Source organism: Manis javanica, chromosome 1 (genome assembly GCF_040802235.1).
Source record: "Manis javanica isolate MJ-LG chromosome 1, MJ_LKY, whole genome shotgun sequence".
In the NCBI taxonomy this organism is placed as follows: domain Eukaryota; kingdom Metazoa; phylum Chordata; class Mammalia; order Pholidota; family Manidae; genus Manis; species Manis javanica.
In genome coordinates, this window is record NC_133156.1 from 162970081 (window position 1) to 162987282 (window position 17202).

At 38.9% G+C, this 17202-nt stretch overlaps 1 protein-coding gene across 4 annotated transcripts in view; it reads right to left on the bottom strand.

The window, feature by feature from the left end:
• VWA3B (von Willebrand factor A domain containing 3B) overlaps positions 1 to 17202 on the bottom strand; it is a 206573-nt gene that overhangs the window by 29788 nt on the left and 159583 nt on the right. For all 4 annotated transcript variants that reach the window (XR_012132934.1, XR_012132935.1, XM_073240008.1 and 1 more), the window contains exons 20-22: positions 12239 to 12357; positions 7037 to 7087; positions 698 to 902 (exon numbers count right to left, since the gene is read on the bottom strand). Coding sequence is in view for 2 of the 4 variants with exons in the window: in XM_073240008.1 (XP_073096109.1) it covers positions 698 to 902; positions 7037 to 7087; positions 12239 to 12357 (375 nt within the window). In the remaining 2 variants the exon portion in view is untranslated. The remainder of the gene's footprint in view (positions 1 to 697; positions 903 to 7036; positions 7088 to 12238; positions 12358 to 17202) is intronic.

The window sequence follows — 17202 nt, forward strand, 5'->3', positions numbered from 1 at the left end:
AAGTAACCACAAAAATATCAATCTGAAGAGTCAGGAAAAAACACAGAGGAAGTATATGGGGGTAATTCTGTATCAAAAAGCAGAACAGGAAATGGTTATGGACATTCTGCTTCTATGTCAACAATTTATCTAAGGAGGGAAAAAAGCTAAAAGTAAATGATCCAAAGTGGTAATAATAAGGCAGTCAGGTTGTCAATTTTTTTTCCCAGAAAGTTTGTTTTGTTACTAATAACGCTAACACTTATGGGAGGACTTCAAATACTCAGTACTTTGCAAGTTCACTTTACTCTCATAATGACCCTATGAGGCAGATATTAGTAATCCTCCTATTTTATAGATTAAAAAAACTGAGCTTTAAAGAGATGGAGAACTGGTCCAGATCAAACAGGAATTAGGTGGTAGACCTGAGGGTGGACTCTGCTCTGGCTCATACAAAGTCCAGATCTGTAATCACTATATTATACTTCTGTTTTGTGTTTTTCAATTAAAAGATGTATTATTTAAAAAGTAAGGCACAGTAAAATCAAATGACATTTGCTTTTTGTTGGAAAGAAGTCCCGACACCAGAACTGGCCTTGCTCTAACTTTTCTGGAAGTCAGTGTGGTAGGGGTGGGGGAGGCGGGAAGGCCAAGGCAGTGCTGGCAGTGCCTTAGCACAGGACGGAGGGAGGAGAGTCAGACCCTCACCAGCACCTACCTCTTCCAGGGTCTTGCTCACATGAGTCCCCTTCTTGGCAGCCTCCTGGAGTTCCATGGCCTGCTTGATGTACATTTTCCCAGCTAGGATTTCGTTTTCCAGAATCGACAGCTCTTTCAATGAAATGGGCCAATTCAACCGCTCTAATGCCTTGTTTAAGGCTGCCTTGTTTTCCAAGTACTGCATTGGTTTGTTTGCATCTAACCTAGAAGGAGGAGAAGAGGGAGGGAGGAGAATAAAGAAGAGAAGGAAAGGGGGAGGAAGAGGAGGAAGAGAAAACAGCAAAGAAGGACGTTTTTTCAGTAAACGCTCCCCCGAGAAACATCTAGCAAAGCAGACACCAGGTATCAGTTGACAGACTCACAGCCACGCTTCCTGGTCTCTCAGGACTTTGGTGGCTTAAAAATGACCATGTCTGTGAATCATGATGGGCACTTTTCCCCATTACCTAATCTGATTCTATGATCATTAAAAAAGTCTGACATAGACGACTTCTTTTTCCCAACAATGTTTTTTGCATATCTGGAACCCATTCTTTCTTCCCCAGGCCTGACATTTGGCAGAACCAAACATGAACTTCAAAGAGCTTTCACACAACTGTGCTTAGCAGTGGCCCTGGCACACAAAGCAAGGGAAGCAAACCAAGATCAAACCCAGGTGTTGGCTTCAGGGGAGTAGGTTTTCTACTAGCTCATTCTAGCTCTTTTGATCTCCTCTCCTTCCTATAAGCCTACCTAGGCTTAAACTTTCTGGCTTCTTTGTTTTGGTGCACAAAGAACAGAAGCCAAACTTCCTATGAGCTGATGAACATGCTATGAGACTCCAGGGAAAGCCAGTGTGATGTGATGGCCCAGGTCCTGGATTCTGTTTCTAGACCCAACTACCACTGAGTCAGACACTCCTAGAAGACGAGAGAAAGAGAGACAGGCATTTCATAATTATCACCTTTTGCTGAAGGTGTCACTTTCTTCCTTTAGATGTAGGGTGTTGGACTCAATCCACAAGCAAATTTGTGTCCAGACAACAGCAAAAATTTTTGTTAAAAATCTAAATTGGAATGACATCTGCAAGATGGAAGGATTAGAAACCCTATACCTTCATTCCCCCACAGAGACATTAACTTACCAAAAATTAATGAGCCAGAGTGCCTTTGTGAGAATTCCAGAAACCAGTTAAGAGGTTGCTGCACTCCACACAAGCAAAAAACTGAGAAGAGTAGACACTGAAGTGGGTAGGAAAGTTTGCTGCATTTTGCCTTGCCTACCGCCACCTTTCCTGACAAAGTGCAGTACAATTGGGAGAAAACTCCTAGATCCTGGCTTCTCCTTTAAGAGGAAAAGAGAAGAATGTACATACCTCCAACATTCTGGCTTTTGGGGGGCCTGCCTGAGAAACTGGTTTGTGTCTTGCCTGACTCAGAGCACTGATGGGAATGCCAGTATACTGTGAATGGCAGGTTAGGGGTGGCTGAGAACAAAGGCAAGTTCCATAACTCGTTACAGCACCAGAGATGCTGCAGTACCAAAGGCAGACACTAAGAGGAGCGAGAGATTATTGGATCCTGAGAAGAAACTGGAAAACTTTAACTGGGAAATTACACACAAAAGTCTGGAGAAGACATATCTCCAGAAAAGGTTTAAGAGATCTTAGAATCCCTAGCCCAGATCATTGGTAAATGTCTTCTTTCATAAGATGCCTGTCTGTAAAGACTGGAAGAGTTGTTTTTTTTCAAGTGCTCAAAACTCAACTGAAAATCCTAAGGCATACAAAAAAACAGAAAGATGGCCCAATCAAAGGAATGAAATAAATCTCTAGATTCCTAACCTAAAGAAATAGAGATCTATGAATTACCTGACAAAGAATTCAACATAACTGTCTTAAAGATGTTCAATGACTCAAAGAGAACCCAGATGGACAACTAAATGGTATCAGGTAAACAATGCATGAACAAAATAAGCATATCAACAAAGATATAGAAACTATAAAAAAGAACTAAACAGAAATTCTGGACCTAAAAAATAATATAATTGAAAAATTCACTAGAGAGGTTCAAAAGCAGACTTGATCAAGCCAAAGAAAAAATCAGCATAATATGAACACTTTAAGTCATAAACTGTTACAAGAGACAAAGACAGACACTATATAATGGTAAAAGGGCCAACCCGCCAGGAAGATATAATTATAAATATATATATATATATATATATATATATATATATATATATATATATATGCACTTAATGTCAGAGTTCACAAATATATGAGGCAAATACTGACAGAATTGAAGGGAGAAATAGACAGTAAATAAAACTAGGAGATTCCAATCCCCATTTTAAATAATGGATACAACAACTAGATAGATGATTAATAAGGAAACAGAGGACTTTAACAACACTACAGGCTAATTGTACCCAACAGACATATATAGAACAAATCACCAGCCAAAAGCAGAATACATATTTTTCTTAAATGCACATGGAACATTTTCTAGGAGAGATCACATGTTAGGCCAAAAACAAGTCTTAAATTTTTTTAAGGCTGAAATCATACAAAATATCTTCTCCAGTCACAGTGGAACAAAATTAGAAATCAATGGCATAAGGAAAACTAGAAAATCCACAAATGTGGAAATTAAACAACACACTCTTAAACAACCTATGGGTCAAAGGAGAAATCACAAGGGAGATTAGAAAGTATCTTGAGATAAATGAAAATGAAAACACAAAATATAAAAGTGTATGAGATGCAGTAACAGCAGTACTAAGAAGGAAATCTATAGTGCTAAATCCTTACATTAAAAAAAGAAAGATCTCAAATCAACAACTTACCTTTGTACCTCAAGGAACTATTAAAAATAAGAACTAACCCAAAGTTAGCAGAAGGAAAGAAATAGTAAAGATTGGACCAGAAATAACTGAAATGCAGTATAGAAAAACAATAGAAAAATCAATGAAACTTAAGAGTTGGTTTTTGGAAAGAGCAGTGAAACTGGCAAATGCTTAGTTTGGTTAATTAAGAGAGAAAAAGAGGAGACTCAAATAACTAGAATCAGAAAGGAAAGGGGGACATTATAACTGGTATCAAAAAAATAAAAGGGATTATAAGAGACAACTATGATCAATTAGACACCAATATGTTGGATAACTTAGAAGAAATTGATTCCCAGAAACGTTCAACCAACTAAGACTAAATCATTAAGAGGTAAAAAATTTGAACAGGCCTATACGTAGGAAGGAGATTGAATCAGTAAGCAAATAACCTTCCAATAAACATAATCCCAGGACCAAGTAGCTTCAGTGGAGAATTCTACCAAACACTTAAAGAAGAGTTAAACTAATTCTCAAATACTTCCAAAAACTGAAGAGGAGGGAACATTTCAAAACTCATTCTATGAAACCAGCATTACTCTGACACCAATCCAGATGAAGATACAAGAAGAGAAAAGTGTAGGACAGATATCCCTTATCAACACTGATGCAAAATCCTCAAGAAAATACTAGAAAACCAAATTTAACAGCATATAACAAGGATTATACACTGTGAAAAGTGAGACTGATTCCTGGAATGCAAAGATGGTTCAATTCATAAACATTTATCAATGTAGTATATCACACTAGCAGAATGAAGAAATATAGACTTGATCATCTCAGCTGATGTAGAAAAATCGTTTGACAAAATTCAGTACCCTTTCATTATTGAGAAAAACACTCAACAAACTATAGAAGGAAACTACCTCACATAATGAAGGCCTTATATGAAAAGCCCACAGCTAACATCATACTCAACAGTAAAAAATTGGAAGCTTTTCCTCTCAAATCCAGAACAATGCCAGGATATCCATTCTTACTACTTTTACTAAACAAAGTGCTATCCAGAGAAATTAGGTAAGAAAAAGAAATAAAAGACATCCTGATTGGCAAGGAAGAAGTAAAATTATATCTTTTTGCAGATGGCATGACATGTAGAAAACTAAAGATTCCACAAAGTACTATTAGAACTAATAAATGAATTTGACAATGTTGTGGGATACAAAATCAATATGCAAAACTCAGTTGCATTTCTATACACTAACAACAAATGATCTAAAAAGGGAATTAAGAAAACAATCCCATTTATAATAGGATCAAAACATTATATACCCAGAAATAAATTTAATCAAGGATGTGAAAAGCTTGTATGATGAAAACTAAAAAATATTGCTGACAAAAATTAAAGAAGTGCAAAAATGGGAAGATATCCTATGTTAATGGAGTGGAAGACTTAAGAATGTTAAAATGTTCATACTAGCTAAAGTGATCTAGAGATTCAGTGTAATCCTTACCAAAATCTCAGTGGCATAGTTTGCAGGAATAGAAAAAAAATCATCCTAAAATTCACAGAGTCTCAAGATACTCTGAATAGCCAAAACCATCTTGAAACAGAACAGAGTTAATGACCTCATACTTCCTGATTTCAAAACATTATAAAGCTACAGTAATCAAAACAGCATGGTACTGACATTATGACAGACACAATCAATGGAATAGAATAAAGAGCCCAGAAATATATGCTTATGAATATGGTCAAATGACCTTCATTAAAGGTTCCAAGTCCTCACAGTCAGAAAAAGGAGAATCTTTTGAACAAATGGTTTTGGGAAAACTGGATATTCACATGCAAAAGAATGAAGATGGACCCTTAACTTATACCATATATAAAAATTAACTAAAAAAATGGATTAAAGATCTAAGCATAACATCAAAAGCAATAAAAATCCTAGAAGAAAATAGAAGGGAAAAGCTGCATGACATTGGACTTGGTAATGCTTTCTTGGATATGACACCAAAACTACAGACAACAAATGCAAACATAGGCAAATAGGATGACAGCAAACTTAAAAGCATCTACGCATCAAAGGAGACTATCAACAGAGTGAAAAGGCAACCTATAGAATGGGAGAAAATATTTGCAAATCATATATCTGATAAGTGATTAATACACAGCATATGTAAAGAACTCTTATACCGCAACAAACAATAACAAAATAAACCAATTATGAAATGAGCAAAGGACTTGAATAGACATTTCTTCAAAGAAGATATACAAATGGTCAAACAAGCATGTGAAAAGATGTTTGGTATCACTAACCACGAAAGAAATAAAAATCAGCAGAGATATTACACCACAAAGGTTAGGATGGTTACTGGTGAATTGTAACAAACATATAAAGAACAATTAACATAAATTCACTCAAACTCTTCCAAAGAAACAGAAGAGAGGGATCACTTCTTAACACATTCAATGAGGCTAGAATTACCTTGATGCCAGTGCCAAACTACAAGATTATTTTCTTTTATGAAAACATAGAGGTAAATAGCCTTTTACCTTTTATGAACATAGAGGTAAATAGCCTCAACCTAATAGTAGCAAATAAAATCCAACAGCACAGCAAAAGGATTATACAGCACGACAAAGTGGGTTCTATCCCAGGAATGCAAGGGTGATTCAAACTAAAAAGAAATAAATCAATTTAACACTCATCAATAGAACAAAGAGAAAAAAAACCCATGAAAAGAATGTTCAATGTGACTGATCATTAAGAAAATGCAAATGAAAACCACAATGAGATATCACTTTCTACACACTAGGATGACTTCAGTTAAAAACAACAAAAAAAAGGAGAACAACAGATGTTGGCAAGGATGTGGAGAAACAAGAACCCTCATACATTGCCGGTGGGAATGCAAAACGGTGCAGCTGCTACAGAAAACAGTTTGGAAATTTCTCACAAACACAGAATTACCCTGTGATCCAGCAAATCCACTCCTACCTATGGACTCAAAAGAAAGGAAAATGTGTGTCCACACAGAAATGTCTACATGAATGTGCATTGCAGAAGCATTCAGAACAGCCTTAAAGTGGAAACAATCCAAATATACATCAATGGAAGGATGGACAAACTGTACACACAATGCATTGTTATTGGGCATCAAGAGGAACGTAGTGCTGTATGCTACAAGCTGGGTGGACCTTGAAAATATTACGTTTTCCCATGAACTAAGTAAAAGAAGCCAGACACAAGCCAGCCTCATGTTGTATGATTCCTTTTGTGTGATAAATCCAAATGGGCAAATCCACAGACTGGTGGTTACCAGACCGAGTGCATGAGGGGAGTGGGGAAGGATTACTTAATGGGAACAAGGTGCTTTTCTGAAGTGATAAAGTTTAGAAACTAGAGGGAGGTGGTGGTTTGCACATTTTGAATAACTTAAATGCCATTGAATTGTACACTTAAAAACAGTTAACTGTAGGTTCTGTAAATTTCACCAAATTTTTTTAAGTGAGGAGGAACTGGCTTACCTTTCTTTTTCCTCTTGAGATAATGCTTGCCAAACAATTTTATTCAGGCGCCTATTTTAAAAAAACAACAATCATTTAGTAACAATACTTCATTTCATGGCAAAAGGCCAACCCCAGGCTCTGCAAGGTACTGCGGGGTCAGCCCCGCGCCAGGGCCCATCCCCACCGGACAGCACCACTGCCATCTGCTTGAAGACACTGGGTGTGAGTGTCTTGCTCCCTCTCAGAGCCACTGCAGAAGCCTCATGGCTGTGCGGCAGTCATGGCAAGTATGAAGGGAAGGCACAGCTGCTGGTGCAAGCAGGTCAAACCCAGGCTGAGAAAAGGCAGTGAGCATACTGGCCCTAATTATCTCTGCAGAAAGATGTTCTAAATCCCACTGATTTTTTCCTGTGGAAAAATATCACTGTGCCCTTAGCGTGCCTTCTGTAGACATTCTCCTCCATGGGTTCTCAGAGCCAAAGGAGTTAAGAACGTCCTAAATAATAGGCTCAGGACACACTTCTGAGATTAACCAGCTTGCCTTCCTTGTTTTCCAAGTGAGGCCACTAAAGGGGGCAGGCAGATGACGTGTCTTGCTCATTCCATAGCTGGTTGGTAGTGGAGGTGCTGAGACTGTAGGAAGCTCATCACTGAATATGTTTGCAGAGACGCTACAAACCCCAGAGGAAAGGAAGAGGGTGGCACCAGTGATTTCTATAGGGTAGCCACAGCTGCTTTTCTTGTTATTAACTAGCACAGCTTCTTTCAGAGCTCCAGCCCAGTTCTGTACTGCTACATCATTACCCAAGTGGGCTTCCTGGGGTGCAGGACACTGGCTCCAAGGGTTGTGAGCTGGTGTTCCGAAGTAAAAAAAATTTCAATAAAATGACGTGGGAGAACAGTATCCCTCTCCAGGAGGCATCCTTCTAACTACTGGAACTAGTATCATGGCACAGGGTTCTGAGAACGCACTTTTGGGGGTGCTGTCTTGCCCTGGACTCCCATCATGAGCCTAGTGAGATGGTGGAAAGGGGGTCCGGCATGTGGTGAAGAGCCAGACTTTGGAATCAGTTAGCTTCTCCTACCAGTGAGACTGTGGGCTGGTAGCCAGCTGTTCTGTAGATGGGATAATAACAGCACCTCCCTCCTTGTGTTGTGTGTGAGCACTGCACACAAAACCGGATCTGACACAGGTGCGTGGTCTATAAGCAACAGAGAGCTGGGAAGCAAGACATCAGCCAGCTCAGTGCTACTGTCTCACTTGAAGTTTTAGTTCTTTGGGACCTATTTGGACATTGGGTTTCTTTAATCATATGGCCCATGTAACAACAATCAGAGCCTCTAAAACTTGTTAGAAGGATTCACAGGAGGCACTTGGCATGTGTGCTTTTCTGAACAATAAAAACAACTTTACTTAAAAATCCTCTTAAATCCAAACCTTGAAAAGTGGAGGTAGTGCAGCAGGGAGGCTGGGAGTGTGGACCACAGCTTTGGAGGCACATGGGTCTGGGTGCAAAACTGTGTTTCCACTTTGCTGCTGTGCGATCCTGTGTCACATAACTTTTTAAACTTTGTTTTCCTAGTGATAAAGCAAGGATACTACCACCTGCATCGGTGCTGAGAGGAGTAAGAAAGATGTATATATAGAGAGACCAGGAATAACTTAGTGTTCATTCCTTCCAGGTTCTGAAAACGGGCAGGGCTGGGGAACTCTGAGAAATCACTAGTAAAAGTGGGTCCAATTAGCTAGCACATCTCTAATTGAAATTCACTCTTTTGGATTTTTCCAAGAGCATATTTTCATAAGCTCTCATTATTCCTCTATTTTCCATTTTCACTGAAATATTTCCAAGTGCACAGGGCAGAAAAAGTGGGTGGTTGTGAACTGAGGGCAGTTGAAAATGTGCCGATTCTGGCTCCACTGGCCAGGTACATGAGTGTAGGAAAGCCACCAGGTGTGTGGGGTGAGAGCCATGCCCTGGGAATGCTGGGAAGGCATGGGTCCGGGAGCCTCTCGGAGGCTGGTCCAGCCCCTTGATTCAGGAATTTACTAACCACATTCTCCTCTTTGTTTTAGGACAGTGAATTTGGCTGAGGGATTGTATTCACTAGCTTCCTATATCTCTAGTTCACAAATCTACTTATATCAAGAACTGACTCACTTGCAAAGCAGCTTGAAACTAGTGACATTTCAGAAGTCTAATGAGCAGCCCAAGCATTTCAGAGGTCATAAGAGGAGGTTACTAAGCAAGGTCCCAGATCCAAGTTACAGCTGCTGCTTCTCCTGTGGATCTGAGGGCTGTAATCTTGACCCTAGGCTCATAATCAAAATAAGCTGCAGAAAAATCAACCCAGAACCCAGACGGCCCTGCCAATCCTCACTCAAAGCTTATGCTCAGACACACAAAGCCAAAATTTCTGCCTTGATTCTTAAAGTACTGATGCAAAAAGACCCTTGCACATGGGCACTAAGTGTGACCAAAAGAGTCAGTTTATGTCACTGCTTCAGCCAAAGGGCTATGAGCTGCCCATCTGCCTGGTCATTCCTAACAATATGGATTAGGGTTATATATATATAACATATATATATATATAAACAATAGGGTTATATGTGGCTTACTTGCAGTGGAAAACCCCTTAGAAATGTGGTATTGGGGATAGGGTGGGAATAAACCAAGTTTCATTAATTATTTTTTAATAATTATGCATATCTCTAGAAAGGCAGAACAAGATTGAAAAGGGAATTGACAATTTACCAACAAAATTCTTAAATACTATTGAGTGCAAAAGAAAAGGTATGTTCTGTACAATATTAGGTAATATAAAATAAATCACTTAATATAAGCATCAAATTAATAATATCAAATAATCAATACAATTCAATATTAAATAGTAAATAATATTAATCATATTAAATAATAATAACAACAATATAGTACAAGGATCTTGCCGGAAGGTTTTGGCCCCAGGCAAATTCACTCTGGATTCAGTGAGACCAAAATAACAATGGAATGTTGTGGGTAAAAGGGTTTATACCAAGTTTTATTCTCACGGTGGCAGGTTGAGTGCTGGAACCACGTCTGTCTCTGGCAAGTCAGCAACCTGCCTCTACCAGCCGGAGCTGGGGAGAGCACTGGGGTGAGCTCTTTATATAGCAACACAGACAACATGGCTCATTGCCACCAGGTGTGTAAGTATGTGCCTGAGCAGTAAGCCAATTACATCATTGCATGGGCATAGTGGGCAAGTAGATTAGGGTCAGGTAAGCATCCTGGCCACTGGAACTTCCATTTTCCCTACAATAATACTTCTCGAAGTGCTACATAGCTTTTCCAGATGCACTCATTGAAAGTAAGAAGGGGGACAAATCACTTATAATTTCTGTATTTTGGTTTTAAGGAAGAAGAGCTCTCTTCTGCCTGGGAGGGAGGGGAGTCCTTGTCTTCTAGAAACACTTGGGAAAGGGTTAACACAGTGGGAAGAGCTATGTGACTATTACACATATATTTATGCATATTTTAGGATCAGCAGGTTCAGAGAATGAAATGGGGAAGTAATTAATGTTAATTGTTCTTTATATATAATTTACATCACCCTCACAACTGCCCGGTGAGAGATTTTGCAAATAAGGAATCTGAAGCTCACAGTTGTCACATAGCTTGCCAAATAGATGTCAGAACCAAGAATGAAACCCAGAACTGCCTGACCTCAAAACCCTAGCTTTTAAGCCTGCATAAGGCTTTCATAGACCAGGTAATATTAGAAGTCAAATATTTGACTGATTTAAGAAAATTAAACTATAATATGATATTATTATATTACATTTTGAATAACTAAACTTGACAAATTTTAATAACTTGAATTAGACCAAATTCAAATTAAATTCCAATAGTCAAATATATACATAGTGACACCTGTTAGGAAGAGGGGACAGGGAGAAAGCAGGACGGCCAAGCCCCTGATTCAGGAGCTGACATCCTCCTGGGGAGAGAGGCTGGCCTGCACAGCAGCCATGAGTGCTCTGAACGCTGCGCGCAGTGTGTGGTGGAGAGTCACCGGGAACAGCCTCTCTGAGGAAGGCCATTGGCGCCGAGGCCAGAAGGGATGAAGGGGCCACCTGGGGGACAGCAGGATACTAGGAGGAGGAGCAGAGTTTGGAGTGCAGGAAAGGCCTGCCTGGCGCAGGGGGAGGGCAGAGAAGGTGGGCGGCGTCAGTATGAGCAAAGCCTCACGCCCACGGGGAAGGCTGCAAAGCCGTGGCACAGTCCATTCTGCCTGCGAGAGAAACTAAGGGCAGACAAGGACTCAGAGAAACCCTAGGGAGCCCATGGAGGCAGCTGCAGGAGCTTGTGCCAGACAGCCTCGTCCTCAGGTGAAGCAGCAGGAAAGGCTCAAGAGGAAGGAGACTCCGGGAGGCCTGCGATGGCGTACTAGGCAAAGGCCAGCCTCTGGCCTGCTTATGTTCCAGGTGACAGGAGTCAGCTTTAAGCTTCTTTTGAACACACACTAGCCACACTGCAAAATGACAAAAGACAAGCACATGCTGGCCTGGGACACTTCATTATCTTTGTGTACTTTATTTCCTTTTCCCCACCCACGGGAAAACTCAATGAAAACCCAACTGTGCAGCTTCCAAGAAAGGCTTGCTGGGAAAAGCTGGGCATGCTCAAAGTTTAAGTAAGGTCTGGGCACCAAGGATTAATTAAGTGCTGGGGGAGGGGAGGTGATGACAGATCAAGGGTGAGACTGGGTCATCCGCCCTTGGGAAAAGAGGCCCTCTATCCCGGCACTAACACAGTGACCATGTAGGAATATGACTTTGGAGCCAACTCGATCATGATTTCAGTGTAAAAATGGTTTATGTAATAGCAAACATTTATACTAGCTCCATGTTCTCATTATTGTGGAGTTTTATTAGGCACTTTCCAGAATGTTAGGTGTTGAAATGATCACATTCACTCTGCTGAAAGAAAAGCTTGTAAAGATCTCATGGGAACATGAGATTTCTATAGATTCTGGAAAAGGAAGATGGGGTCTTTAAATGTCCGTCAGACACACCCAGGCACCGTACTTAGTGCCCTGAGGAACCCCTGTGCTAGCTGCCACCCCTGCTGGTATTTCTTACAGAGAGTTTCTGAACAGCTGCTCCAGATGAAGAGAAAACAAGCCCAAACAGACAAATTGCACAGCCATTAAGGAGCAGCCAGGAGTAATACTCACTTTTCATAGGATTTAATTGCCTGTTCCACTTTTTGCTTGTAGATACTGAGCTTGACTCCTTGGGGGTTAATTAGTGCCATCTTATTGGCGTTGTTGCTCACATGTGCCAGAGGGGGCACCTACACATCAATACCAAAGGAAGGTGTCATTTGACAGGTTAACATGTGCCTCCCAAAATGGGTCTGCATGGCTATCCAGTACATTCTTCTGACCAGTCAATATAATTGTAGAAAAATTAGAAAATATAGAAAATCATAAAGAAAAAATGAGTATCAGAGATATCATTGCCAACCTTTTCCTTCCAATTTTTAAAGCTATGTATTTAAAAAATCACCACTACACCACACACACACACACACACACAAAGCTGTTTCAGGAAACTCAAGTCAGAACTGAGTGTTAACTTTGTAAGACAGTCAAGTTGATGAGAGTGGTAATAAAAAATAGAATCTCATAGCTGCTACTCTGTAAATGAGCAGTTGGGTTAAACATTTTTCTCATATGTTTGTTTACCATTTGATTTTCCCTTGAGAATATCTGATTATAGATAACATCTTCTGACCATTTTCCTTACCAATGTATAAGAGATTCTTATACATGTCAGAGAAGTCTTAGTGTTCAAAGAAACTATGTTTTATAAGAACAGGGGAGAATACCAGAAGCAGAGGGCTTCTTTTTGAGTTCTTTCCATCTGCACTTGCTGCCCACTTCTGGGTTTGAGGATGCCTCTGATTCCACCATCTAAGAGTACCTATAATATTACGTGTTCACCTGTTTGCATATTCTCTCTCTCTCTAGTAGAAAATAAGCTCTGTAAGAGCAGGAACTTTATTCACTTCTGTAGTCCTATCACCTAGAGCATTGCCTGGCACACAGTGTACTCTCAACAAATATTTGTTGTTAAATGGATAAATATACATTCACTAAAAAGGTATACTCTATATCTTAATGTTTAATCAAAAAAATAAAGTCTAACAAGAGAACACTATGCTATAATATCATTTAAAAATTGTATCATTCTAACCACAAGGAGCATGTAAGCTTTACAGAAATATGGGACTTGCTTTTAAGAAGCAAATTTTTGTTTTCAATCAAGATTACACAGTTCATGTTTTTAGCTCCCCTTGCCTCCAAAATCACACAAAAATTTCATTATTGCTGCTACTGTTTAAGAAAAATATGCATAAAAGGTAGAGATGAAGGAAAGAAGGAAAAAGAAAGAGGCATGGTTGATAAACAGATTTTCAGAGACAAAAGGTTGAATAGAACTGTGAACAAGTGAGCCAGGTGGAAGCTGTGAGCTTGTTGACTGTGTCCCAGGTGGCAGGGTCTGTGGAAGGTCAACTCCTGGACAGCAAGTGGGACCAGAATGCTCTGGAAGACAAGGGCCCCAGTCAGGCTTGGTGCCTGAAGCCAGCACTGGTGTGTGGGCCTCTTATCCGTGAAAGAAGGCCTGAGGCAGAGAGGACACTGATGTAGCCTCAACTGAAAACTAACACAAGCCACCTTCAGAATCTATAATATTCAAGTATCACCATGGACAAGAGCTCAAATGCCAATGAAGTGGGTTAAAGGGGAAGCATTTAGACAAAGAGAAAAAAACAGATTAAAATAAACTTGTTAAAATGAGCCAGCATTCTAAAATTCTAAAATACACACCAAAAATCTGTCAAAAATGATAGCTGAGCAAATCAACAATCAGAATGTCAATTTACCTGAGAAGAAATTAATTTTATGAGGCATCTGACGATGACTTTTATTAATTAAGACTAAAATTAATTAAGGTTAGATTGCTCAAAGATGCAACAATCATATAAAAATATAAACACATACCTAAGTGCCGTAGGAAAAAATGGATGGGCAAAGAATAATCTAAATAATAAATTTTATCTTGGGAAAAACAGACATTGAAATTGAAAGCTACATATATTTACTTTGTGATGAAGACATCAACAAGAAAACAAAATAGGTAGATTCAGAAAACTGAAGAGAAAGAAATGAAGAGGCTGTAGAGTCAAACCTCGCTACTTGTTTGACATGAATTCAATATGTGGCTTCTAAACAATCTTTGTTGAAAAGAAGCCAGAACAGTAGGTTTAAAGGTGAATCAATTGGACTTTGAATATGGAATGAAGCTTGCAGAAGTGAAGAAACAAATATCTCAAAATAGAGCTCCATATCCCATAAAATTTCAGAGGAAAAAAATAAATAAATCTCAACAAAATCAAAGACCCTTATGTTTTTATGAACCTTAGAAAAAATACCCCTTTAGAAGTCTGCAAATGGATCTCCCAAGTTTGCCAATTTATGGCTCAATTTCCAATCCACACCACAGAATATTTAGCCACATGATAGCACTTCGCAACATTACAGCATTTCACCATGATCAGCCTGACTCCTGGTTGGAGGGACCTAAAGAAAACCACCCTTTGGCTTTCTACTTTCCTCTTTTGTGGATTTGCACCTCATGCCTTGCATGGTCATCATGTGCTTCGGTGTGGCAGTAGTTCAAATTTCGCTCATGTACGCCTGCTCTCATTCTTTGCAGCATACAGATTTAGAGAGACAAAATCATACTCCACACTTCCAGTCTGTGGTCTTAGTTTTTACAGCATGGTGGTCACACAGAGGTCCTATGGTATATTCTCTTTATGATGTCAAATTTAGTGTGACTATGAGGTCACAAGGGGTCTTCTCACAGGAACTTGAGGGATCAGAATCCTGGCCACCCTGCAGCTATAAAGAAGCAAGTAGGGAGGAGCGCATGCTTAATGAAGGAACTGACAGCTCTGTTTCCTAGGGAGTAGTACCACTGATTACGTCTCCTTTGAAAATGGTTTACGTATAACCTCTTATAATACAAACCAAGCATCACCAGCTAATGAGAGACCCTTCTGGACTATATTTGATAAGAAAAGGGAGCCTCAAGGTATTACCAACTTCAAGTCCCTTGAGGTTAACCTAGAAGAAACTTTAGCACGTTGATATTAACTAATCACACCCAGAGTGATTCAACTGTGAAAGAGGGAGAGAAAGAAGGAGAGAGGGAGTCACTGACCGTAAAGGTAGAAGAAATGCTAGAACTCATGGACTATCAGATCAGAGATACCCATAACCAACCACTGTACTTACAAATAATTCCCTCAATAATCATAAGAGTGTTTATCCTTTACTCTCTGCCAAGTATTAGGCACTCTCTGCATATTTTCTCATGCAATCCCTGTCTGGGTATAGACATTGAATTGCAGTTTTTGTTATACGGCTTTCCACTGAGCTCTGTAGTTCTTTATTCCTTTTAAAAAGGATGCATTTATCAAATACAATAAAAGACTAAAACTGTATGTAAATTAGAATAATGGCTGAGGCTTAAAAATTGTTTTATCTGTTTTGTTTGCATAGATCAATCAAGTTTGGATTCCACCAAATCTAAATTTTTAATAACTGATGCATGAGATGCATGTAACTTCGCTATTTTTAAAGAGGTGCTTGCTAAGAATATGAATAATGTGAAGAAAACTTTGAGATACTTAGCTTATATATGAAAACTATATCCAAGCAATAAAAGAATAGAAAATTAAAATGAAATACCATTTTCACATAGCAACTGGCAGTTTTTTTAATGTTGCTGTTCTAAGTAATAGCAAAGATATAGGAAAATTCCAATTAAATTGCCCAATAATGGGGGAATAATTTTTAAAATTATAATAATTCCTATTATTAGATATTAGTACAATCATTACAATTCATCCCCAAAGGGTCATTACCAGGAAATATATCCATAACATATGCTAAATGAAGAAAGCAGAATATGAATTATATGCCCAGCTATTATTTGTTATAGTAGTACAGGTGAATTCTATGTGACAACACTCTGTGCATACAAGCAATCTCACATTTTGAAAATTAGAAAATAGTATGAAACTGGTATTTATATGTTTGTTGTTCAACCCTGACTGAATTCACCAACTTCACTTTTTCTCCAACTAAATCAGTTCTTCCAATAAATATCCCAGAGCCTCCTATCCAAGTGACCAGGGAGAGGTCTGACTGCACCTGCGTAATGCAAATGCAAATGCTGTGCAAATCCTGCCTGGAGAGCTCTGAATATAGATGCAATGGCTTTAGAGATAGTGCAGTTATACAAACTGCTGAGTGCTGAAGCTTAAACGTCTGCTTTCAAACTGAAACATCTCCAGTCTCCAAAGAATGAAATGAAGGCAGGGCTACCAAGTTACCTGGAGAAGCAGTGTGTCAATAAGATCATTCATAACCTATGAAAGTATGTTTGTTACTACTGTGTAGATTACATCTCACATTTTCAATCTCAGCTTTTAGAAAATACAAAGGTATATTTTTCAAGTTAAATTTCAGTTGGTATATTAGATAAATATTTGTTGTCATGGACAATGTTCACAATAGATCGTTGAGTGACAATGAAGGTACAAAATGGTATATTCAGTTTGACTTCACTTTGGTAAAACAAAAATAAAGAACAAAAGACATGTACGTAATGAAGAAGGCCTGGCCAGATAAACCTAATAATTCATCTGTGATAGAATTATCACTTTATTCTCTTTTTTTTTTTACTTATCTATATTGTCTAATTTTTCTACATGATGAATATGTATAGTTTTATAACTGTCTTTTTAAATTTTTAATTAAAATAAGTTCTTTTCTCAATATATATTTTTGCTATGTTCAGTGCTCCAGTATATGAAGGGAACAAAATGCTGTGTATTTAACAACATCCCTAACCTTTTTGCACCTCTCATTTCTTGTCAGCCAAATGATGAAATGAAGAGCCCCCTCACTAGGCTGTTCTAAATTTTTAGATGAGATACTTTATGATATCAAATGCCTTGCTTAGAACCTAGTATGAGGGATCCTCAAGTACTAGATTTGGGACCTTATCCCATTAGGAGTCAATGACAGCTCAGGTCCAAACCCAGGCTCTCTGACCACAA